The sequence below is a fragment of the Prionailurus viverrinus genome, chromosome B4, assembly GCF_022837055.1.
Source record: "Prionailurus viverrinus isolate Anna chromosome B4, UM_Priviv_1.0, whole genome shotgun sequence".
NCBI lineage: Eukaryota > Metazoa > Chordata > Mammalia > Carnivora > Felidae > Prionailurus > Prionailurus viverrinus.
The window spans coordinates 104919968-104945033 of record NC_062567.1 but is presented as its reverse complement, the minus strand read 5'-3'; the positions used below and the strand labels follow the sequence as shown (position 1 = coordinate 104945033).

The 25066-nt window shown below is 33.8% G+C and overlaps 1 protein-coding gene across 10 annotated transcripts in view; it reads right to left on the bottom strand.

Moving 5' to 3' along the window:
- LRRIQ1 (leucine rich repeats and IQ motif containing 1) overlaps positions 1-25066 on the bottom strand; it is a 232535-nt gene that overhangs the window by 192349 nt on the left and 15120 nt on the right. For all 10 annotated transcript variants that reach the window (XR_007154269.1, XR_007154268.1, XR_007154271.1 and 7 more), the window contains exons 7-10: positions 22207-22281; positions 17407-19038; positions 10575-10727; positions 8189-8339 (exon numbers count right to left, since the gene is read on the bottom strand). Coding sequence is in view for 7 of the 10 variants with exons in the window: in XM_047868661.1 (XP_047724617.1) it covers positions 8189-8339; positions 10575-10727; positions 17407-19038; positions 22207-22281 (2011 nt within the window). In the remaining 3 variants the exon portion in view is untranslated. The remainder of the gene's footprint in view (positions 1-8188; positions 8340-10574; positions 10728-17406; positions 19039-22206; positions 22282-25066) is intronic.

Genomic DNA, 25066 nt, shown 5'->3' with positions numbered 1-25066 from the left:
GTACTATTATGGCTTCCTAACAATAATCCTCAATAAAAATGATTTAAAAAAACTATAACTGTGGTGACCAATAAGGCTTCAAAGAGAAATGTTTGAGCTAACCCATGAAGAAATTGGATATTAACACACACTTTTTAAAAGTCTATATACAATTGATTAATCAGTAATTTGACGCAGGCAACGCATTTGGCTCAAAACGGGGAACCTAGACAGGACGTAAGTCACAATAACTTGCCATTCTTTCTCCTTTATTCTTACAACTTCTTATCTATCAATTGAAGGATAATAACTGAACAAAAGGGGCGTGCAGCAAGCCTTACCTTAGGATATCATTACTTCCTCAACATACCAAAGAAAATGATTCTTTTCCAGTCAACGTTTCTATTTCACTCCCCATCCCAAACAATACAAAACAGTAGCCACAAAACTATTCAAGAGCTTCTTACACATGATGTAAATATAACAACTATAAATATAAAGTGTCACTTAAATATTCTTGAGTCCACTGCTTCAATGTAATCTTTATTAACTCTTTAAAAGTTTCCTAGGTCCCACAAAATAGAACTGAGGTCAAATGTGTTTATCCCTCAAAAGGCCTTTGCCCATGGCAAAATTAGCATTTGGCCATACTTGCTACAAATATCTATTTCAAAGAATTTCTCCCACAGAAATGAGCCAATGGTCTAATAAAACATTCCTGCCACTTGGGGGGAATAAACCTCTCCTGTAAGGAACAGCAAACTAAAGATGTTAAATTACACTGGAGGTTTTCACTAAATAAGTGTTTGGTAAAGGTCTACCTTCTTTAGCTGCTCAGTGATTGCTATGTTTGATAGTTACATACAAATCTGCTGAATGGCACTTAAGATTTTTAATTTCAATGCACAACTCCTTCAGGATCATACATGTTGTGTGAGAACAGGAATGCTAAATCAGGAGTCAGAAAACTTGGATGCTAGCCTCACCTCTGCTAGGACTTACATGAAAATTATGTGGGTCTGTTTTTTCATCTGGAAACTTAAGAAGCCTAAACTGGCAGATCTGTAAAATCCCTTTCAGCTTTGTACTAGGCATTGTTGCACTTCAAAACTGAAGGGTAAGCTAGCACCATCTAGTGGAATATAAAAAATTCACTAAATGTATAATAGTAAAAACCATTTGTACAAGCAAATGTCAAAGGTTTATTTTATTTTACTTCATTATTTTTTTCAAATGTTCCAAAGACAACACTTGTTGTCCAAAGACAACATGGGCAAGAATTAAGCCAGGCACATTTCCTCCAGGAGCCAAGACAGTAATCAAGCTTACGTAAAAATGTTGCATGATTTCAGTATCTTTCATACTTATAACACTAGTGTCATTTTTCCAGAAAGCACTATTATCAGAAAACAAAGCATCACGGGGAAGAAACTCTCCTAGTACTTCTATCTACTTACAGTGACATCTTCTAGGAATGTGTTACCTGAAATACATAAACTAACAAATTAATTGTTCGCATTAAAGAAACACTTTTTCCAGATTAAAGTTTCCTTCAAATAGCAAAGATAGAAACGTCATGAAATGAGGAGACAAAAATTATTATTTGCTTTTATACATTAACATCATACTTATTTGCATTTTTAATTAATAATAAATAAAAGATAGCAATTTATTCCCATTTGTCTCTCTCTCTCTCTATGTAAGTATCATTAGATAATCTTGGTGAGAGTCAGGACACTCATTTGTTTTCCTTATTGCTGCAGCCTCGCCAATCTTCCACTACTGTGTTCCAGTGCCTGGCAATGTGCTCACACATCATAGGTCCTCAGTAAGTTTGCTCGCTGATGAATTTATTAATCAAAGAACCTTAATATCATTACTTTTTCATCATAGTTTTAATATAGTCCAAAAAATACTAATAATCTTAAACGTTAAATGCATATTTATTAGAGAGGCAGTAGAATGAGGCAATTAAAAAAATCAGATACTAGGGATAGACTGCTGAGTTTTCAAACCCGACTTCTATATTTATACTAGCTGTGTGATCTTAGATAATTTACTTGACCTCTCTGTGCCTCAATTATTACCTGAGGTGGGGGGAAAGGAACATTTAATAGTAACTAACTCATAGCACTTATGTGAAAAGCAAATGAGTTAAATGTATAAAGCACATAAATATATGGTGGTTAAAAAAGGTATCTATTACTACGTTTATCATATTAAATTATATTTTTTTACACATAAAATGTGTAAAACAATTTTGTCATACAGCATGAATTGTTTCAAATTAATTTAGTTTCAGAATGTTTCCCTTAGAAAGTCAATAAAATTCAACATAAAAGTAGAAGAAACAAAAAAAACTACATTATAAATTATAAATCACTGATTTTTCATTTGTTATTGGCTATTCACTAAAAAATTAAGTCAGAAATACTAACTCAAAATATGAAAAATTTCCCACAGATATTCAACATCCTTTCAAGGAAAGTTTTTCCACATTACTTCTGGAAAACAAAATGTTTTATCAATTTTACTTAAAATTTACCTATGGGAAATTTCAGGCAAATGAAAGCATGAAATAGAATAATTAGATAGTAACAAATGTTAAAATTTAAACTGCAAATCACCCAAATTAAATTCAGTTAAAAAAAATAATACAGGAAAATAAAAAGTTTCCAGGAAAAAAAAACACAAAATATTTTCTTTTTTTAAAGTTTATTTATTTATTTTTGAGAGCTAGAGAGTGTGCACAAGCAGGGGAGGGGCAGAAAGAGAGAGGGAGACAGGGAGACACAGAATCCGAAGCAGGCTCCAGGCTCTGAGCTGTTAGCACAGAGCCCAATGCAGGGCTCGAACCCACAAACCATGAGATTATGACCAGAGCTTAAGTCAGATGTGTAATCGACTGAGCCACCCAGGGACCTCAAACATAAAATATTTTAGACTAATAAAAAGTATAATAAAATCTCTTGTTTGTTCAAAATAAATCCATATTTATAATCACCAACTAAAGTGAGCTTAATAAATTTAAACGATTATTATGCACATTCAAAATATGCAAAAATAATTCCAGATCAAGTTAAAATATTCTATAATCAAAAACTGGCTGGAGTTCCTAGGTAGCTCAGTAAGTAAACTGTCCATCTTTGGCTCAGGTCATGAACTAACAGTTCCTGAGCTCGAGCCCCACAAGCAGCTCTATGCTGACAGCTTGGAGCCTCCAGCCTCCTTTGATTGTAGTTCCCTCTCTCTCTGCCCCTCCCCACTTGCTCTCTCTCTCTCAAAAGTAAATATTTTTTAAAACCTTGCTACCAAAATAGAACCAATTATAGAAAATAACATAAAAAAATAACATAAAAATAACATAAAAATGTTATACGGTCGTTTTCAAATTACTCATGGCACACAATATGTTTAAGCATTAATGGCAATAACAAAAATATATTATTAACTTTGTAACTTTGAATTTACAGAATTACATTTTAAGTTGCTACTTTTAAAAAGTATATTTTACATTGTGTTCCTATTTCTGTAATTAGTTCAATTAGAACGGAAAACATTTATTTCAATGGATAATTTCAAATGAATTGCCTTAAGCAGATTGACAGTTCCTATTCTCATTCACTTAAATGCAATGAAAGTCAGATAAAAATGTGCATTAAAGTTTTCTAATAAAAGGAGTAATTAGAGCTAACCTTACATATTTACTGCAACAACTACAGCTTAGTAAAAATTAGGAACAAATTATACTTGAAACTGCAGATGTAGAATACATGGTATTTCTTCCAATTTTATTTCACCTCCTTAAGAAATATTATAGCATGGAATAGTAACCTATTAACTTATAAACACAAATCTATCTTTGTGCTCCTTCATAAGGGTTCTTAGCATCAATACATCATTGAAAGACAAAATCTATGCTTTCCCCTTAGCTCAACCAGAATCTCTGTAAGCAGTTCCTAAAGATGAAAAACAGACTCCAACTGGTCTTCAGAAAAATCTACTTTTTCATGTATACTCTCCTCACACTCAATAAATACAGTGTTTTCATTGTGCCCAACAGACAGCAAAGATGTCTTTTACCTTGTTTGCTCTGTACTACATAAAGATACCTCAAGTACATCAATTAATACCATGGCAGTTTCCACATAAATCACGCAGATATCCTATCCCAGGAAATCCACTGGTTACAAGAAATCCCATACAGCCCTGCTGGCAATGAAAATGAAGTGAATGGGAGTTAAAGCATCTCTCTCACAAACACCCCTTTTCTTTTGTTAAGCTTGCTTCAGGGTGTGCCAATATAGCAACATATATTATCAATGCACTTGCCTTCATTCCATCAACAACAAAATTATTTCTGTCTTGTAAACTAAAATTTTAAAATAAAAATTGTATCAAAGGTATCACTATTTCCATATAGGAGAAAATATGAGTAGTCCCAAAGCAGGCAGCACAGACACATAGGCAAATAAACACATTAAAGAATATTATGCATTATATTTTCAAAAGTGTGCCTTGAAATGTCTGCAAAAGCTTGCTTTTTGAAAACAACTATAGTTTTCCCATATTAAAAATAAAAAAGGAAGATGATGGTGACTGCCTAGATCCAACTCTCCCTGTATCTCCTTCAGAAATCCATAATGAGCAACAATTAAATAAACATACCCCAACCTATGCTTCCAGTGTAAATGGGAGATGAAATTACAAGCTGATTTTTTTCTAAGTGGGGTAGTAAGCATCCACAACCAATACAATCCACCCTACTCCACACTGGTACAGAGGGAATCCTATGGAAACTGAATAGATAAGTAAGAAATGGAAATGCTCCAGTGGTGGGAGAACCCATGTATTGTCAACAAGGCCTCCTCCCAGAAAGAGACAGCATCATCCTGAGTGTGATGACAGTGCTAACACCGAGTGTCTACGATGAATTACTAATGCAGATGGCCATGTCCTATAAATTTAAAATTGGATCCAAAAATAGAAACCAAATCTATGCTGTATATAAGTCCATACCTAAAACAAAGTGCTTCGAGATGTTTTGTTTTGCTTTGTTTTGCTTTTTATGGCCAAGTAGGAAAATACAAACAAAAATAAAATGTTGTTAGACAAGGTAAAGTTTAGTCTCAAAGAATTAAGGAGAAAAAGAAGGGAATTTATAAATTTCAAGGCTAAAATTCACAATAAAGATAACACAGTTAAGAATATCAGTGAAACAGCATGAAGCAACACTCATAAAACAGAAACCAAAGAATATACAAAAGTAAATAGACTGAATAATAACAAATATATTTATACTAGCTCAACTCCTTCAGTCTATGATGGGTCAAGTAGACACAGAAGATCTCCAACAAACGATCACTAAAGTAGGTCATAAAGATAAAAATGTAAACTCCATACTCCAACTAAAAACAATGACCTCCTTTTTAAGTACACATGAAACATTCCTGAAAATTGACCACACATTAGAAAATCACAGTAAGTTACAAAAAGCAGAAGTGGCACAAAGATAAGTCTCTCACTATAATACAATAAAACTAAAAAGAATAACAGCAACAACACAAAATGGTCTTACCATATAGAAATTTTAAATCTTAGGTAAAAGGCAAAATATGTCATAAAATTGTAGAACTGATGAAAACACAGAGGTTATGGACTAAACAGTGCTCACAGGAGAATGTATAGACTTCAAGTATTTACGCTGGGCTGTCTGAGTGGCTGGGTTGGTTAAGCATCTGACTGTTGGTTCCGGCTCAGGTTATGATCTCACGGTTTTGTGAGTTCGAGCCCTGTGTCCAGCTTTGTGCTGGCAGTGTGGAGCCTGTCTGGGATTCCCTGTCTCTCTTACTCTTTCTCTTTCTCTGCTCCTCTCCCACTTGCACTGTCTCTGTCTCTCTCAAATAAATAAACTTTCTTAAAAAAACATTTATGTTAACAAGAGTGAAAAAGAATAAAAATAATTGAATTAAACCCATAGAATGTTCCTGACACTATCTTCCTAAATTACAGATGTCCTTTGCATCAGCAATATATATTGCAGAACATTAACCTAAAGATATAACTGATAAAGTATGAAATGATATAGGTATCCAATTAGGTATTATGGCAAATGTGTAAGATTAGAAACCACCCAATGTCCCTCAACCAGGAACCAGTGGAATAAAACCTTATCCATCCACAGAACTGAATACTATGAAACTATGAAAAAAGAATGCTATGAACTCCATAACACACTGTTAAGTGAAAAAAATAAACACAATGGACAGTACTTAAAATATTCTATATTTTTGTTTTTGTTCTTTACTTTTTTAAGTTTTATTTATTTATTTTGAGAGAGAGAGTGTGTGTGTGCACATAAGTGAGAGCTAGGGAGGGGCAAAGAGAGAGGGAGAGAGAGAGAGTCCCAAGCTGTCTCCACACTGTCAGCGCAGAATACTATATGGGGCTAGAACTCAAGAACTGTGGGATAATGACCTGAGCTGAAATCAAGAATCGGACACTCAACCAACTGAGCCACCCAGGCACCCCAAATATTCTCTTTTGTGAAAGGATTAGCATGTATACATGTATCTCTTAGATATATGTTGTAAATGTATATTTACATATACATATATACACATAAGTGATATACATACATTGTATGCATATATACATGTTATATGTGCATATATACAAAATATCTATATAAAAAGTAGATATGACAACAGAGTGAAAAGACAGGGAAAAAAGAATGATCTCTTTGAGTATGCCTTTTTTTAATGTAATTTGACTAATGTAGTCTGTTTCACATATCAAAAATAAAATAGAATCAAATGGGAAAGTGAGCTTTCTTCCACTACCCCATCTATTCCCATCCCACTCGCTGAAATTTCAGTCCAGATCACATTTCCTAATGATTATAGTAAGGAGAAGGTGGAAAGGACTACCTTTTGGGGGTCCAAAAATTTAAGCTATTAGTATTATTCCAGTGTAAAAAAGTTTTCTTTAACTTGTTTATGTATTTATTTTGAAAGAGAGAGTGAGCAAGTGGGTCAAAGAAAGAGGGAAAGAGAGAGAATCCCAAGCAGGCTCTACACTGACAGCGCAGAGCTCGACGTGGGGCTCAAACTCACAAACCAGGAAATCATGACCTGTGCTGAAGCCACGATTGGGATGCTTAACCAACTGAGCCATCCAGGTGCCCCAGAGTAAAATTTTTATCAAGTTCCTGACTTTTTGGCAATCTTGATTATACATTAACCATTATTTAAGTCCCTATCAAGGCCCTTGAGAATTTCACAAGTTAAGTGAAAAACGAACAGAGAATTTTAAGCCAGGCACTAAGAAGTATAATGAGATTTTTATTTTAGAGTGATCCCACTGTTAACAGTCTAGAAGTAAGCTGAAGTTGAATTTCAGTAGGAAGAGGAGGGAAGTTGGATAGTAAAAAGTGAAAGCACAAACAGAACACTTTCACAAAACTTGACAGTCAAGGGTAAGAGCAATGAGGCAACGGTAGAAGTGAATGGCAAAAGGAAGTGTTTGACATAAGACAGGTGATAAATGATAGAATAAAGTATCAAAGGAAACTGACAGTCTTAGAAAATAGAAGGACTGGCCTTAAACAAGAAAAGACATTTTCATTGCTGAATTATATGGATTATAAAGTATGAGGGTAGAAACAGACACAGATAAAAAGGGATACAGATATACAGATGGAAGGATGGAAAAGATTAGGGTGATGCAAACTGATGAATTCTTTCTTTCATGTGGTGATAGCCTTATCTAAAAAAGGAAAGGTTAGTACAAGCAGGGTATGTAGGCAAGGAAAGGAGTGATGACAGGGATTTTTAGGGAACAGTTATGACAGTTGCCAAGTGTAGAAAGCATAGGATCCATAAACATATGATGGAACCAAGCCAGGGTATTAGATTCTGTAGTATAGCTCAGATCACTACTGGCTATAAAAACAGGAACAGGTCAGTGAATATAGTAATTTAAGGAGCTACTAATAACTAGCCATTTACCAGTGGTGGGAGCATATTCCCTTTGTATATTTTAAAAATAATTTTACTTCCTTCATGCACCTGGATAAAAGATTAGATAAGTACGGCACAAATAAAATAAGCAAATTAGTGATGGCGGCCTGTTCTTGAAAAGGAATAAATGAAACAAAACGTAATAATGAGAAATAAATGCCAATATATTCAAATTCCCTTGCTCTTACCAATTCGAGTGATTTTATTATGTGAAAGTTCAAGATTTTGGATATTAGTGCAGCCATCCAAACCATGAAAAGAAGTCAGTTGATTTTTATTAAGAAGAACAACACAGAGATTTTCCAAATTTTCACAATTGATAGACTCAATATGGTTTTCCTAAAACAAAGAACAAATGTAATTAGTTTTATTTCAATGGCTTACTAATGAAACATTTAAGGCTTACAAAAAGAGGAAGAGTGAGATGTGATCTCCAAGCATACATCCAAATCTCTGACTTTAAGACAAATATGTAGAATGTTATGGTATCTAGATGAAAATAGTAAGTAATCTAATAAATTATTAACTAATTTTGTACTTAATAATCTTTCAAAATACAGAATACAGACGATCATGTAACAAAATATTTCAAGCAATCTAAATGAACAAAAGTGAACACTTGGTCATAGTTCCTTTAAAACTATCATTTTAAAGACTGAAACAAGTTGAAATCTCCCCACTCCCCTTCCTCAGTCCCTTTTGCTCCCTTCCTCTCCAAAGAACAGCAATATTGTGAGTTAGGTATGTTATCTCATGTGTACGTTTATATTTTTACTACACACACATATCTCTGCAATACATAATACTGGTTCAGTGTCAAGATCACATGTCTAGGATGTAACAGCAATTCTTTTTTTTTTTTTTTTTTTTTTGCAAGAGAGAGCACAAGAGGGAGAAGAGGAGGGACAGAGAGAGAGAGAGGATAACAGAGGATCCAAAGCGGGCTCCATGCTGACAGTAATAAGCCTGATGTGGGGCTCGAACTCACAAACTGTGAGATCATGACCTGAGCCGAAGTCAGACGCTTAACCACTGAGCCACCCAGGTGCCCCAGCAATTCTATTTTTTAAGACCACAGAAGGATAAATGGGCTTTTAAGAATCTTAAGGGAGTAGTCTCCTAGCATCCCCCCTCAAAAATATTTATGAGCATAAAGCCTTTGTCTAATGGAGTGAACTTAATAAGAAGCATAAGAAATCCAGAAAGTTTTAAAAGAAAATCAGATTGGTGGAAACACTGCCTGTGTGAACTGAAAAGAATAAGTCAAATGAAAAGAAGCCTCAAGCAACAACACCTGCCCCCATCCTCTTTGGGAAAAAAACAGGCTGAGAAAAACTCTCAGTTGCAAACAGCACTCCTTCTGGAAAAAGAAGTATGCCTTGAGAATACTTCTCAAGTCTTCTTCAGAATTCTGAATAATATACTTCAGTCTGCTCCAGTGGGCAGAACCCAGAGTCATAGAAAACTATTTTTATGGAGAACTGAGTCCTCATTAAGGAAATGATATGTGTTCAGCTATGGAACAGGCACTGCTATGGGCTTCTAGTTTTCTTTCATTTTGAATGGGAATGACTATTGTAACTAATCAAGCCCTATCTCACCACTGTCTGTGAGGGTGTTAAGGGGGAGGGAACAGTGAGAGAAGATAACTTCTCATTTTATCTCACAGATCTCGGACTTGAAAGAACTCTATCAGAGCATGTTATCTCCACTTGGGTCTGATTTAGATGAGAAAATTCTGTGCTTCAAGTGTAAGTCTGATGCCACAAGGTGATGAGATTTGGGGGTTTCTGGCACCTGAGTGTATTTTGCATGTGGGAAGGATGTGACTCTTTAGGAGCCACTGGGTAACTTTGGTCGGCCCCAATAAATTTCACCAACCCAGTATTGACACATCGACCCAGTCCCCTCTCACACAAATTCAGACTTGGTGAGCAGGATGACAGCAGATGCTTGATAAGCATTTGAATATTGGAGATTTGTCTTTCTGGTGGCACTCGGCGATTCTGTAAAGAAGCTCTAAATGGAAGAGACAGACAGACACATACACACACACACACACACACACACACACACACACACACACACAGAGTGAGAGGGAGGGAGAGAGAGAGAGAGGAGAGAAAGAAAGATTGAAATTCCAACCTCCCAAGGCATCAGATATATAAGAAAAGGCCTTTTGGACATTCCAGCCCCAGCTTCAAATTACATAAGAGACTCAGTCAACAAAACATGAAGCAGAAGAAATGCCCAGAAAACCCAGGCCTCAATTCACAACCCACAGAACCAAGAGCAAATAAAATGGTTGTTGTTTTAATTTACTAAGTAATGTCATTTGTTATGCAGCAAAAAGTAACAAAAACATCTGCAAATAGAGATAAGTGATTCCAGGTCATACTTCCTAATCATCTTTCCTCAATGGTTCTCACAAATTTTGGTCCTCGATCTCCTTAGACCCTGAGTTATAGGTTATTATAGAAAACATTTATTTAAAATTATCATTTCTAACATGTAAGCATAAGTCCATTTTATATTTTATTATAGGATAAATAATGAGGAGAATGGAGGACATACCTGTGCATCAATGTGCTTCAGCTTTTTGCAGTTACTCAGGCTGTGCAAAGAAGTTAATCCACAGCGTCGAAGAGACAGAAATTGAAGATTTGGACACTCTGCCAGTGTGGAAAGGCTACAACCTGGCAAATCTTGAAATGTAACTGTTGTAACCTAGAGAATGCAAGAAAATTGGAGTGCGTAATATTATCTAAAAATAATGAATATAAACTATATTAGCCTTGCAAAATTGTTTTAAAAATTCATCTAAGAGGCGCCTGGGTGGCTCAGTCAGTTAAGCATCCAACGTTGGCCCCAGTCATGATCTCATGGTTCATGCGTTCGAGCCCCGCATAGAGCTCTTTGCTGACAGTCAGAATTGATAGAATCCTGCTTTAGATTCTGTGTCCCTCTCTCTACATCTCCCCCGCTTGCACTCTGTCTCTCAACAATAAATAAACGTTAAAAAATTTTTTAATAAAAAAATTAAAATAATTCATCTAAAACACTAAGGCTATATATTGAAAATTGACTTACTAACAACTCAATTTCAACTAAATTATCTGGCCTCTTTTTTTTTCCTCACATAGAAAGGACAAATAATGCATCATCCATGACCAATTCAAATACAAAAAAAAGCAACATGCACAGAAGCAATAATATAATCGTTTATTAGCTCACTCCCTGATTTTTCATCAAATTCACTTTCTGTGTGAATTATTTTGGCACTATTTTGAGGACTATACTACATAAATGTTTAAGATCTGTATCCTAGGGATACCTGGATAGTAATAGGAGCCACAAAATGTCAGGGGATAGATTTTGTACCCAACCCTCCATGCTTCAACTAGAATAGCTCAGTTATCTTCCAAAAACAAAGGAAATTTGAGAAATTATAGAACCTGAAATAAATAGAACCATGCAGGGGCACCTGGGTGGCTCGGTTGGTTATTAAGCGTCCGACTTCGGCTCAGGTCATGATCTCACGGTCCGTGAGTTCGAGCCCAGTGTCAGGCTCTGTGCTGACCGTCAGAGCCTGGAGTCTGTTTCAGATTCTGTTTCTCCCTCTCTCTCTGCCCCTCGCCTGTTCATGCTCTGTCTCTCTCTGTCTCAAAAATAAATAAACGTTAAAAAAATTAAAAAAAAAACTTTCATAAAATAGAACCATGGAATAATAAGTAAACCATGTAATAAAAATAATTTCATTTTACAAGTCCTCTGAATTATAATGGTATGAATCATTCCTTACTAATATACTCAAAGCATATAGAATCTGTGATACAACAAATCATGAATGGTATATTTTTTCCTGTATTTCCAAATACTTTGGAGACCATACATTTATGAAATTTCTTATTACTGAGATATTACTGTGAACTCAATACTTCACAAAGCTTTTTTTCTTAAACAACTTTTCTATCTTTTTTTTTGTTTTAGTCTTTTTAACTGAAGAAAATTCAATATCAAAGAATGTGCTCAACTTTGTGGTATGTATATTAAGGACTACACTTAAAGTTCCACAAGAATATGTCAGATAACAGGAATATTTTTGGATTGCTGAAAAGCACTCTACTTATTAAACTCAAGAACTCTCACATAAGTAAAATGGCAGAAAAATAAATATAATATATTGGTTCTTCAGTATAATTGAGTCCATGCACTGAAATAACTATATATGCTAAATCATTGTATAGTAAGAATACTTTCACACATTTCATATCAAAAATCCTACCTGAGGCCAGGTTTCCCATGTACTGAAAAGAAATTTTAATATTATTAGCTTCATAAGAAGAGTCTAGTATATATCATACTGAAAACAGAGATTCAAAAAATGTTCTGTTGAAATTCAAAGCACTATTGCTTCAGAAAAAAGCTAGAAAAAGTACAAAACTCTTAAGTACAGTAACTCCTCTTCATATGGGATATTTCCTATGAATTAAATTAAACTGAAAGTTTTAAATTTACATGTTTATATAAGTGAATGGAAGACCATATGGTCCTGGAGGTATAAGGAAGGAATGAAGCCCACTCCTTACTTTAAATAGCAAAAGTAATAATATTTTTTAAATTTCAGGTGAAATAAGTTTTTAGTATAATTATTTCAGGAATTTTTCAGTTATTATAATCTAAAATAACTTTTGAAACAAATTTCTATTTTATGGTATCTCAGAAAGAAAAATATTCATCCATTTGTGTCAAGAAAGCCACAGTATATTACCCATTTAATTTGTCCACAAGAGAACCTATAAATTCTGTAATTGGGAAGCTAGCTCTATACTAAAAAGTGAAAATACTATTCAGAACTAAGCACTTAAAAACTGAAAACTCCTGGGGCACCTGGGTGGCTCAGTCAGTTAAGTGTCTGACTTTGGCTTAGGGCATGATCTCGCAGTTTGTAGGTTCAAGTCCCTCATAAGGCTCTGTGCTGACAGCTCAGAGCCTGGAGCCTGCTTCAGATTCTGTGTCTCCCTCTCTCTCTGCCCCTCCCCCGCTCACGCTCTATCTCTGTCAATAATAAATATTAAAAAAAAAAAAAAAACCCTGAAAACTCCACAACTGCAGATTTATAGTAACAAATGCTTCTCTACCTTCTAATGTATATTACCTTGCTTGACTTCATAATACACTGCTTACAATCACCTAGGTAAACAATAAGGTTCTAGTTTTTATGATGTGGTCATTTCTCTAGTTTAATTTAATTACAGCAAAGAAGTGACAACTGCTCCAGTGTCCTTGTTAATGGTATCCACTTTTGAATATGAGGCATTTCAATAATATTTCCTCCTCCCTTTTATTGAAGATTTTAAAATTTCCTTATGATGTAGCAATTTATTATCTATTCTACCCTAGGTTTTGCCAAACATGAGATCAAAATAAATTTTTATATTAATCATGTATTGATCTATGCATGGCAATAATCAAATAAAACTGCTTTATGCCCCAAATATTAAGGTCAATATAAAATTAATACTCCTAGGCATTCACTACTTCATGGTCAGCCTGAAAAAGAGCAACTGAAGCATAGTGGATGTTCACTAAATGTTTCTGAAATAAATGAAGGAATAAATTGCCCTGCAGCAAAACTAAAATGTACTAATAGCATTCACAGTTTCTTTCCTTAATAGTGAGTAATATGAAGATATTTTAGATACTAATATTTTCAAACTCTTATAACTTGAAAAAACTGTTCTACCTATAGAACCTTTGACTCATTCATTATATTTTAATACAAGATAACAAATCAGTTTTCTACTTAATAATCATCTATAGGTCCCTAAATCCTTGACAGATCATGGTACATAAAATGACCTAAAATAGCTGTATAATTTTAGAGATTTCACTCTCAATTATTCTCGAGTTCAACATAAGGAGTGTCAGTCATCTATGTAAACTGTAATTACAAAAATAATGAAAGTCATGACTCTTGGTTTTGCTTTTGGCAGAACATCTGTTCAGTGACACAATTTTAAATCTCTTTAAATAATATCATTTGAAAAATCAGCTGCAAAGAGACTGAATCTGAGTAATTACCGGCTTAAATGAATCAGAATCTAACTTTTAGTAGTGCATGTACCATTACAACACCAGTTTATTACAATTTGCCTTGTATAAGGATGTGAAAGATTCTGATCTAGAAGTTAATCAACAGCTGAGATGCGATCCTTCATGCCATGTTATAAAGACATATAAGAAAAGCCTTAAGTTTAGTACCTTTTTTACGGTTATTTGAAGCAAGTTATCATTAGTAACAAAATACCAAAAATAAAATAAAAATGAATTAACTAGAAAAAATATATATTAGTTATCAATAATCTTTGCTTGAGATCCAAGTTTGACAATAACTATTATATATACTAGGAGTCCTAGGCTATAATCTTCATATATATTATTTCAAAACTCAACAATCCTATCCAATAGATATTGCTCTTCCCAGTTTATAGAAGATAAAAATGAGGCTCAGAAAAATCAAGCACCTTGCCCAAGGTGACAGAGCCAGTAAATGGCAGATATAAAATTAGGACCCTGATCTTACTTGATATAGGGCTTGTTAGTACTTTATTAAATTTTACTTAAATTTTCTATTAATTTCTTTTTTCATTAATACCTCTATCTAAGTTGTGAAGCTATTAGTTATATGGAAAATAAGGTCAACATTCAGTTGGAATTATTTATTCATCCACTTATCCCTCCTCCCACTCATCCATCCAACAGTCGAGTAATGAAAACCACTATTTGCCTGGCCATATGTAAAGCAGTATAGACAAGAGGCAGACCCGATTTCATGAGCCAAAGGCTGAAAGTGAGAGATTAATGTAAGCAAAATGAATTCATCATTGGGTGAAATTCTAGAAGAGTAAAATTTTCTCTTCTAAAGGTCTCCTCCAGAAGGGCCTTCCAAAGATGGCAGCAACTGATCAAGATAAGGACAAAGATGTGGAGCTAAGAGATTAGAAAATCAAAGTAAGGGAGTCATGGGTCAGTAGTAGTAGTGAATAATGACACCAAGATAAACCATCTACCAGAGTCATTACAAGATGGTAGTTTATAACACTGCTGCATTTGTAGACACATTCATAAATATCTTTCAACTTTATACTGCATACTTGATGCTTCAAAGAAAAATTAAATGTGTGAAATAGTTGCGTGAGTAGTGGTTAGAGGATTACAGTGTCCTTTACAACATTTCTACTCAAATTAATCCATGGACCAGCACCAACAGCATCATCCAAGGGCACTGAAAAAAATGCAGAGCATTGAGACTAGCCACTAGACCCAACGAATCAGAATCAGCATTTTAAAATTTCCAGGTGATCTGTATACACAGTACAGTTTGCAAGGATTTGCTCTAAGAAATAAGAGGGTTAATCCTCACTTTACGCACATTGACAAGAGTTTCACAAAAGAAACAGGGTGGATAGGAGAAGAAACACCAAGCAGACAGGTTCACACATCTTAACCTCCTCAGTGCTCTTCTTGTTGAACAGAGCAAAGACCCAGAATGAAAGAAAAGAGCACCATTGTTTTTCTAACTTCAGTTTACATTAGAAACAAGTACACAGTGAGCATGAAACTGTCACTCAGGCCTAGCTCAAACATATACACAAAGAAAATTACCCAAAGTAAAAATTAGTAGCTAATGTTATAAATTCAGAAAGCTTACACTAGGGGCACTTGGGTGACTCAGTTGGCTAAGCGTCAGACTTCAGCTCAGATTATTATCTCACAGTTCATGAGTTCAAGCCCCACGTCAGGCTCTGTGCTGACAGCTCAGAGCCTGGAGCCTGCTTTGGATTCTGTGTCTCCCTCTCTCCCTCTGTCCATCCCCCCCCCCACCCCACCCGCCAACTTGCACTCTGTCTCTATCAAAAACTTAAAAAAATTTTTTAAAGAAAAAGAAAAAGAATGCCTGCACTAACATCTTAGGGAAAGTAGAAAAAGAATGATTCCAGAGATAACATAGCTAAAGAAAAAAATTAATAGAAGAGTTAATGAGTGATTCTATAGGTAGCCCTACAGATCTGATGGAAACGAAAAATACATTGCCTAGGAAGTAGAGGAACTTTAAAGTAATTCTTGTTCTTTATACTGCTTTTTCACATTCCAGAGATCTCTTTAAAGCCAACTATCTAATTACCCTATCACAGAATCTCTGAAATCTTATTTATAGCAATTATCCAGATCTGTAGTAATGTATTTAACAGTGTGTTTATTTGTTTAAAGCCTTTTTGTGTACCAAAGTTAGCTCCATAAGGTCAAAGATAGGTTTCTTTCTGTCCCTTCAACAATACATATTAATCTATCATATTGGACAGATAAATATTAGTTGAGTGAATGAATTTAAAAAATTCATATATATTAACATGAATATTTCTTTTCATAGGCATCTGTCTATATCAAAAAACTAAATAAATTTTAGTGAATACATTTCAGTTTCCGGCCCTAGACAAATATATGCATTTTAATCATGAAGTCCTTTCTAGTATTATACCACTTGAAATATTTTTTTACTGTTTTTCTACATATCTGTTAGTTTCTGTATTAATTTTGGTTGAAATATGGTCTTTATAAACATAGAAATTAGTAGCAGTTGATGACAATTATTTTAAATGTCAGTATATATGTACCGTGTTTATACAGCACATGACTAAATTCTAGAGTCTTCTATTGTAAGCCCTTCTTTCACAGCCCTTGTCAAGTACAGAGAAATCCACTTCATTCCAAAACAAACCAGTAGGTGGTATTGTGCCCAAAACTATAGCAAAGTAACTGAGTGTCAATTTTGGAATTTCCTATTCTAATTCAACACTAAATTCCCAGCTGCCTCCATTCTTAGAAGCTTAATAATGGCTACAGGAACCCTGAACATGGCTTCAAGATATAAACCAAAACTTTTTATAGTGCTTCACTGAGAAAGAAGATGCCTTGAATAATTTTAACTGAGATCTTTTAAATACATCCCCTCTCAAATGGGGGCAATATCTCATTAGCAATATCACCGATTAAGAGACAAAATTCTTGGGACGCCTGGGTGACTCAGTCAGTTGAGGGTCCGACATCAGCTCAGGTCATGATCTCATGGTGCCTGAGTTAGAGCCTCGCATCGGGCTCTGTGCAGACAGCTCAGAGCCTGGAACCTGCTTTGGATTCTGCGGCTCCTTCTCTCTCTCTCTCTGCCCTTCCCCACTTGTGCTCTCTCTGTCTTTCTCTCAAAAATAAATAAATATTATTTTTTTTTTAAAAAGAGGTAAAATTCTTGGATACAAAATATGCCTTCTACTGATATTTTTAAAGTTACATTTTAGAGAACTAATTGTAATTAAATATGAAAAAGTATTATAAAGTTATAAAATACCTGCTGTAAAGTATTCCAAGGGCCACACTGAAGAATTTCTAGTGTATTCAAAGGAGGCATCGTGTTGGCTGGGCATTTTACAGGTCTCTTTGTCCTAACAATTTCCTTTTGTTGATTTTGCTTGAAAATTTCAAACCAAGGTTTAAATGATTTTATCCAAGCTAGCCTCTTTTCTTCAATAAAAGATAGAAGTGTTGACTTTGGTAAAGTACAGGTCACAATATTTTCACATTCAGCTCTATTATTATGACATTCTTCTGCGGTTTCTTTAATTTGAGACTTAAGAGAGTTTACTTCTTTAGAAACTAAGAAATTTTTTGCATCAAAACTTCCCAAATCTTCACAAAGAGCATTTCTTCCTAAAGTATAATCTTGCTCATTTATTTTGTTTTCTATATTTATCATGGAATCAATGCTGTTAAAAATCACATCACTATTCAGAGTATTGCCTTCTCGGTTCTCCTCAGTTTCTTTGGAAATGAAATCAACTTCTTGTTCTTGTTGTATTACATTTTCCCCTATATCTTTAGGATTTTCTAATTTTAGTGGTTGTTGCTTCACTGAAATTACTAAAATATTATTCTCTTCATATAGTGGTCCATTCTGTTCTGATATCTCTTCTTTTTCTACTTTTTGTACCTTATTCTGTTGATTATCTTTGATTATTTTCGGTGCTTCATTGTTTTTCACCTTGTTAATTCCTTGACTATGTCCTAATATTATTGTTTGGGTGTCTTGTCTCACATTCTCATTTATGGCAGGTTTCACATGTTCCCCTTTTTGCATTTGAGACTTTAATTCTTGCAGATGAAACTGTTCATTCACGTTTTCTTTCAGACCTGGGTATTCCAATTCGGTTTTTTTGTCTACATCTTCACATTTTCTTTCTTGCTTGACGATTTTTGTGGAATGTTGTTGTTTTGCTAGGTTTTCATTTTTTACTTCCATTTCAATTTCTGCCAAAATCACCTGGTTTGGTATAGAATCTTTCAATTGCACTTGTATTGGCTCTTTTAATACAAGCTGTCTACCTACATTTTTTCTCTTAGTTGATTGTTCAACTAGCCAGAGGGGAACATCTTCCCACTCCTTTGACTTTTCCTCCCCTACCTTTTTGGCTATATCATCCTTATTCTTTGATGTATCTTCAACAGTTAAATGTTTTGCATTATATTCACCTTTCTTTAACGCTCTATTTATTATTAGCTGTCTGCTTGCATCTCCTCTTAACCTTAATTTTTCTTTGTTTAATAGTTGCTCTTTTTCTCTTCTCACGATGTTCTTTTTTTCTTCATATTCTATTTCTCTCCTCTCCCTTTCCTCTTGCTTCTGCTTTTTTATCTCTTCTTCAATCTTTTGTTCTTCCTCCAATCTCTTTCGTTTTTCTTCTTCCATCTGTCGTATTTTTGCTTCTTTTTCTTTCCACTCTTGTGCTTTCCTTTTCTTACTTTCTATTTGTTCTTTTATGATTGGACCATATTTTTGGTAGACCACAAATGCTTTATATTTAGCTTGAATTTTTACAGCTGCATTATGATGCAGTTTTAACAAACGCATTTTTTCTTTTTCTTGCAGATCTTTAAATCTTGTTCTTTCTTCTTCTATTTGTAGATGCAACTTTTTAATAAACTCCTAAAGTAAAGTAAGATAAATACCAGTATAAGTGAACAATATTATTAAAATATCATATTAAATATAGGCTGAAAACAAATAGTTAAATTGAAGTCATAATGAAGTTACTATAAAATTCACTTAGAAGAACAAAAGCCATTTATTTTAAAGGATATAATATTTTAAAATATTTGAGAGATTTGATCAAGTTAGTAAGTTGACATTCTAATATTATGACTATACTAAGCCACTCAGATATAAATTGGGGAATTCCTTGAAGATAGAAAGCATATGAAATTAGAATAGTACAGAGAAAAAGCGAGAAAAACCACAAGCCAAAATTTGTGTAGGGGAAAAGGACTTTAAACTTTCCCAGAGCTAGCACAGGGACTGCAGACACAGGGAATTATTTGGTGAGATGATGATACCAGGAAGGCAAGGTAGAGCATACATATATGCAATATGAAGAACCAGCCTAGTCACACATTTTATCCTTTCTCAACTATTACGAGAGCTGATAAGCACATACTACATTAAATGAGATCATTGGGTTAGGTGAGAAAATGTCATTGTCACTAGAGTCCTAAAACAAAAGTAAACAGGTCAACAAAATTCAGCAACTATTGGAGAAAAGCTAACACAAAGGATGTGAGGCAATGAAAATACTTGAACAAGCAGAAGGAAGAACTAGTTTCTGAGAAAAGGTAGGTACTAAATAAAAATTTAAACATTTTTTAGGAAAAATATGTTTAAATAAGAACAATTTTATATAAAAATGAAATGAAAATATTGAAATAAAAAAATATGACTCATTCATACAAAAAATCACAGTAGAATGACTTTAAATAGGTGTTGGCTAAAGAAAAACTTCCAAGTTAGGTGTTTTTCCAAAACAACCTGCAAAACAACAAAGACATAAAATATATGACAGAGACTTTCAAGCGGAGGATCAACACAGAAACTCCAACACCACTAGTAGGAGTTACAGCTAAAGACCTGAGAAGGATTAAAGGGAAAAAAATAATACAAAAATGTTTTCTAAACCAAAAAAGGCCATAAGATAAGATAAAGAGTGGAGTTAACTTTTCACACATACACATAGACACACATGCTCTGATACACTCATATAGATGCAGCAATATTTCAGAACCCTAAGGAACGTTAAGTTCCATGAAGGCAGAAGTTATTTCTGTTTTATCCACCGCTGCACCCTGAACACTCAGAAGTGCTCGGCATGCAGTAAGAAATCAGTAAATTTGTGTGAATAAATGCAAAAAGTGAAAAATCCTAAAACTTCAAAAGAATGAAAGGAAGGAGTGTCAAATCTACAACGATAACACAGGCAAAAATATCTAAATACGCACATGAGTTAGATCTTTAAATTGTTAAAACCAAATGGTAATAAGTCTGGATTCTATATCCCATGAAACAAATCATTTGATTGTAAAAGCAAAATGGCATTATTCTCAAGTGTGCAAAATAAAGAAAATTTGCCATCCAAAAATCTTTTTGACAGGTATTTAGGCATACATTCCAGAAAATGAAAACTGAGTCCAGAAATCAGGGGAAACTCAGGATTCAAAGAACACTAATGATCAAAGAAACCATTAACACTTAGCACTATCTTCTACTTTCTTCTACTATCTCACTTAAGAAGTCAGCTGTTAAGTTCACTGTAGCTCCTTTTAGGTAATGTGCCTTTTTCTCTGGCAGCTTTTACAACTTTCCCCCCTTGTCTTGAATTTCAATCATTACACTACTAAATTCCCAGGTGTGGTTTTCTCTGTATTGATTCTGTATACAGATCATTAATCAACTTTGAATGTTCAGATCGATTTTCTTTTAAACTATTTCAACTATTATCTCTTCACCCACTGTTTCTGCTCCATTCTCTTTCTCCTATCCTTCAAAGGCTACTAGTATACACATGTTTTATCTTTTCACTATACATCATATATTTGTTGTACTCTCTTCTGTCCTCCCATTTTTTTTTGTCCTCTCTGTGCTTTAATTTGGATATTTTCTGCTGACCTTGCTTCAGTTTCACTAATGCTCTCATTTGCTGAGTCAAACTGTCAAACTTATGCCCTGAATTTTTAAATTTACATACTGAACTTTTCAACTCTGTAATGTATGCTTGATATTTCATTATAGATTCTAGTTCTCTTTTCTTAGCATCTATCTGTTTAACATGTTGCTATGGCATGATAGTTATAGGTATCTTAATGGCTCTCCTACTCCAACATTTGGGTTACCTATAGGTAAATTACTATTGTCTTTTTGTTCCCTTGTCATTCATATGTACTGTCTGTTCACATGACTAACCAACTTTTTTATTTAAATATGCACCATAGAGAAAATCATATAATATATAACATCAAATCAATACACTGTACCCTTCAATCTTATGCAATGTTAAATGTCAAATATACATATATTTGTTTAAATGGATAGTAGAAACCTACTTTTTCAGGAGTATGTTTATATAAAGAAAATACTTGAAAGATAAAGAAAGGTAGAATGTTTAGCTAGATATCAGGATTATAAGAAGTTTTATCTACTTCATGTTTATAATTAAAATAATTTTATATAAAAATTTCTATTAAAAATTTTGTTTTATATAAAACATAATTTTATATAAAATTTATTTTATATTTATATTGCATATAAATTTATTTTATATTTATATTATATGTAACATATATTACATTTATATTATATAACATATGTTATATTTATATTATATATTATATTTATATTATATATAAATACATAAATAAATATTATATAAAAATGAGTTAAGTAAATTTAAACTTAATAAATATCATTAGAATGATCTTGAATTCACAAGAATTATTTAACATTCAATTGTGTTCAAGAAATGAGGTAACTTTCATAACCATCTTCAATCATAATGAAATATTCATAATAGCATGTTTCCTCAAATCTTAAAAAATTATAGAATTATAATTTTATATAGACATGTTCACTCACTGACCCAGTTTATTTTAATTTTTAGGGCATTATATTTCAAGGAGAATTTCTGGTGATTAATGAATTTTTTAAAGTCTTAGTAAATTAAATCCTATACCAGCTAGGCAATACTACTTTTAAATGTCCATTTCAAGTATAATAAATATTCCAAATGAAGAATAATTATCATGATGTTTAAAAAGAAGAAATAGATACCTCATGCTGTTTAAATTTCTCTTTCCATATTTTCTCTTCTTTATGGAGTTCATCATTCATCTTGTCCTGTTCTTGCTGAACATACGGTAATATTGATATTATATTCAAATATCAAAAAATATATATATACTTATTATAATTGGTTCTCAAACCTGTATTTGTAAATAATAGTTAAAGATAAAAACTCACCCAATGATTCTCTGTTATTAGTAGTAGTATAACAACTTTAATCTCAACCTAAAGTGTCACATAAATGATACCTAAAGTTCCCATTTTGAGCACATAAAGATGTTGGCAACCTGGGAAAGCTTATTTGAGTATGTTTACGTACATAGTAAAATGTATTCACTAGATATGCTGTTGGACAACATGAAAATTACAAATATTAATGTTTGTAAGATGAGTTTTGCATTATATAATATTTTTCTCTCCTCACCATCCCATTTAACTCACATAACCATTCAGTTCAGTGGATAATGTTTTTTTTGATTAGCATCTATTTTGTTAAGGCTCTGCAGAATAAACAAGATCAGTAAAATGTAATCCCTTTCCTCTAAAACTTTATGGAAACATTATCATAAATTCCCATATTATCTCAAATTTAGCAGAATAAATTTACTGCAAGAGAAGACTATAAAGCATCACAGCAAAAATAGATGTTATAACTGGAGGATCATCAAAGGCTTCATGCAGAAGACTAGCTGAAATGACTAGGCTTTCAAGAAGTTAAACAGACATGTTAAGCATTTATTAAATGTTTTTCAACTAGGAAGATGACTATAGTTCTGCTTTTAGGAAAATTAAAAGGTTACCTTAGACAGAGTTAAAGACAGAAAGCAAGAGTCACCAAAGAGATAATAAAGTAGGTATTAGAAAAGTCCATGTAAGAATCAAGGAGAGCCCTCTGTAGATAGGGTGGCAGGAGTGAGAACAGATATAAAGACAATGTAAACATAAAATTTCCATAAACTACCAGATGATTGGAAATAAAGGAAATGGGAATATTTCTTTGGATATAATCTTACATGATGGGAATTAAGCACAGAAATAACAAAATCATTCTAGGGGTGCCAGGGTGGAGTCGGTTAAGTGGTCAACTCTTGATTTCCACTCAGGTCATGATCACAGGGTTCCTGAGATGGAGCCCTGCATCCAGCTCTGTGCTGATAGTGCAGAGCCTACTTGGGATTCTCTCTCTGCCCCTACCCTGCTTGTACACTTTCTCCCTCGTTCGTTCTCTCTCTCTCTCTCTCTCTCTCTCTCTCTCTCTCTCAATCTCTCTCTCTCTCAAAATAAATAAATAAATATTTTTTTAAAAAATCCTTCTGACAGGACTATGGTGAATGGGTTTGTGGAATACAAGGCCAAAAGTAGAGAGATAGGTTAGAGAGTTTAGACAAGCTAGACATTAGGACACCCTGAACCATGGAGTAACAGTAGATTAAGTGTGTGGATGAAAAGATGGATAATATAACTATTAGAGGGAAGAGGATAATAAAGAGAGGGAAGAGTCAAAGATGGTCCTTATCATTCCAGCTTGGACTATGATGATAGTGTAGCTCATAAAAATAACAAACACCTGAGGAGAAGCACAATTAAGAAATAAAGACAATGCATTCAGTTTTAAACATATTAAGTTCTGAGTGTAAAGTATCTGTAGAAGAGTTATGTAGTTGACATTGTTTCTGAACAGCCGTAGCTGTGGCTGAGATTATCAAGAGAGAAAGTATATGAAGAAAAATAAAAGAACAAAGGAAGAAATCCTTGGTAGTACCATATTCAGGGAGAGAGACAGAGACAGAGAAGGCTAAACTGGATATAAAGGAGGAATCGTCAAACACGTAAGAAGAGAATCAAGGCAGCATGGTCCGATTGAAGACAAGGGAAAGAGAAATGGTCAACAATCAAAATTTTACTGGCATAAAACGCTACAGAGGTCAATATAAGAGCTGAAAAAGAACCTGTGAGTATGGAAATAGAGAAGTCATTGGTTATTTTTGTTAAGAGCAGTTTAATTTAGTAGAGTGGTGATGATATACACCTAGTAGGCTTAGGATTTAATGAGAGACAAGGACATAAATACAGCAAAAATAACTACTCTTTAATAAGCCTGACTCTGGTAGCTAGAGCTAAAGAGAAGCTAAATTGAGATATATGATCAAAGCTGATCTCATGATTTTTCTTGTGTTTTGTTTCTAGGATGGGAGAAAATTGAACATGTGTATAAACAGTAAGAAAGAAAGAAGTTGATAGGGGTGTTTTGGGGTGTTTCAGCATATGGGGTAAAACTAACAAAGCAGGGGTAAATTGGAAAATGACAGATATAGAGCAGAGCAGGGAAAGCTAACCTTTAGTAGAAGAAACCTTTCCTACTGAGAATGGAGCAAAGGCAAGAAAAAACAGCAGGGTGAATATAAAGGTGGATGCAAACTGATACAGGATTAGAAAATAAAGTTTGCCATTGATGCAAAAATGCTATGTGATTACTTGCCAATAATGAGGAGGGAGAAGTTGGGTAGAACTCTTAAAGAAAGAGATTTACAATAGTTGTTAAGTGGAATGCAAGAGGAAGCTAACAAAGGACACAGAAAAGAACTACTGAAAGAAAATAAATTTCATATTTAGAATCCATCATAATAAAATGATGGAACGGTCATTGGAAAAGTGTTAAGCCTCAAGGCATAACAAAGCATACATTTAGGAATTCATTAAAATATTCTAACCTATAATTTTATGATAAAGCACAAATTACTTTTAGAAACTAAGTTAGAATCATTGAGGGTGGGCCCCAAGTGTTAGATCTCTCTGGGTCATCTAAGCATATAGCTGAATGCTTTGCCAATGAGGTAGTCACTGTATT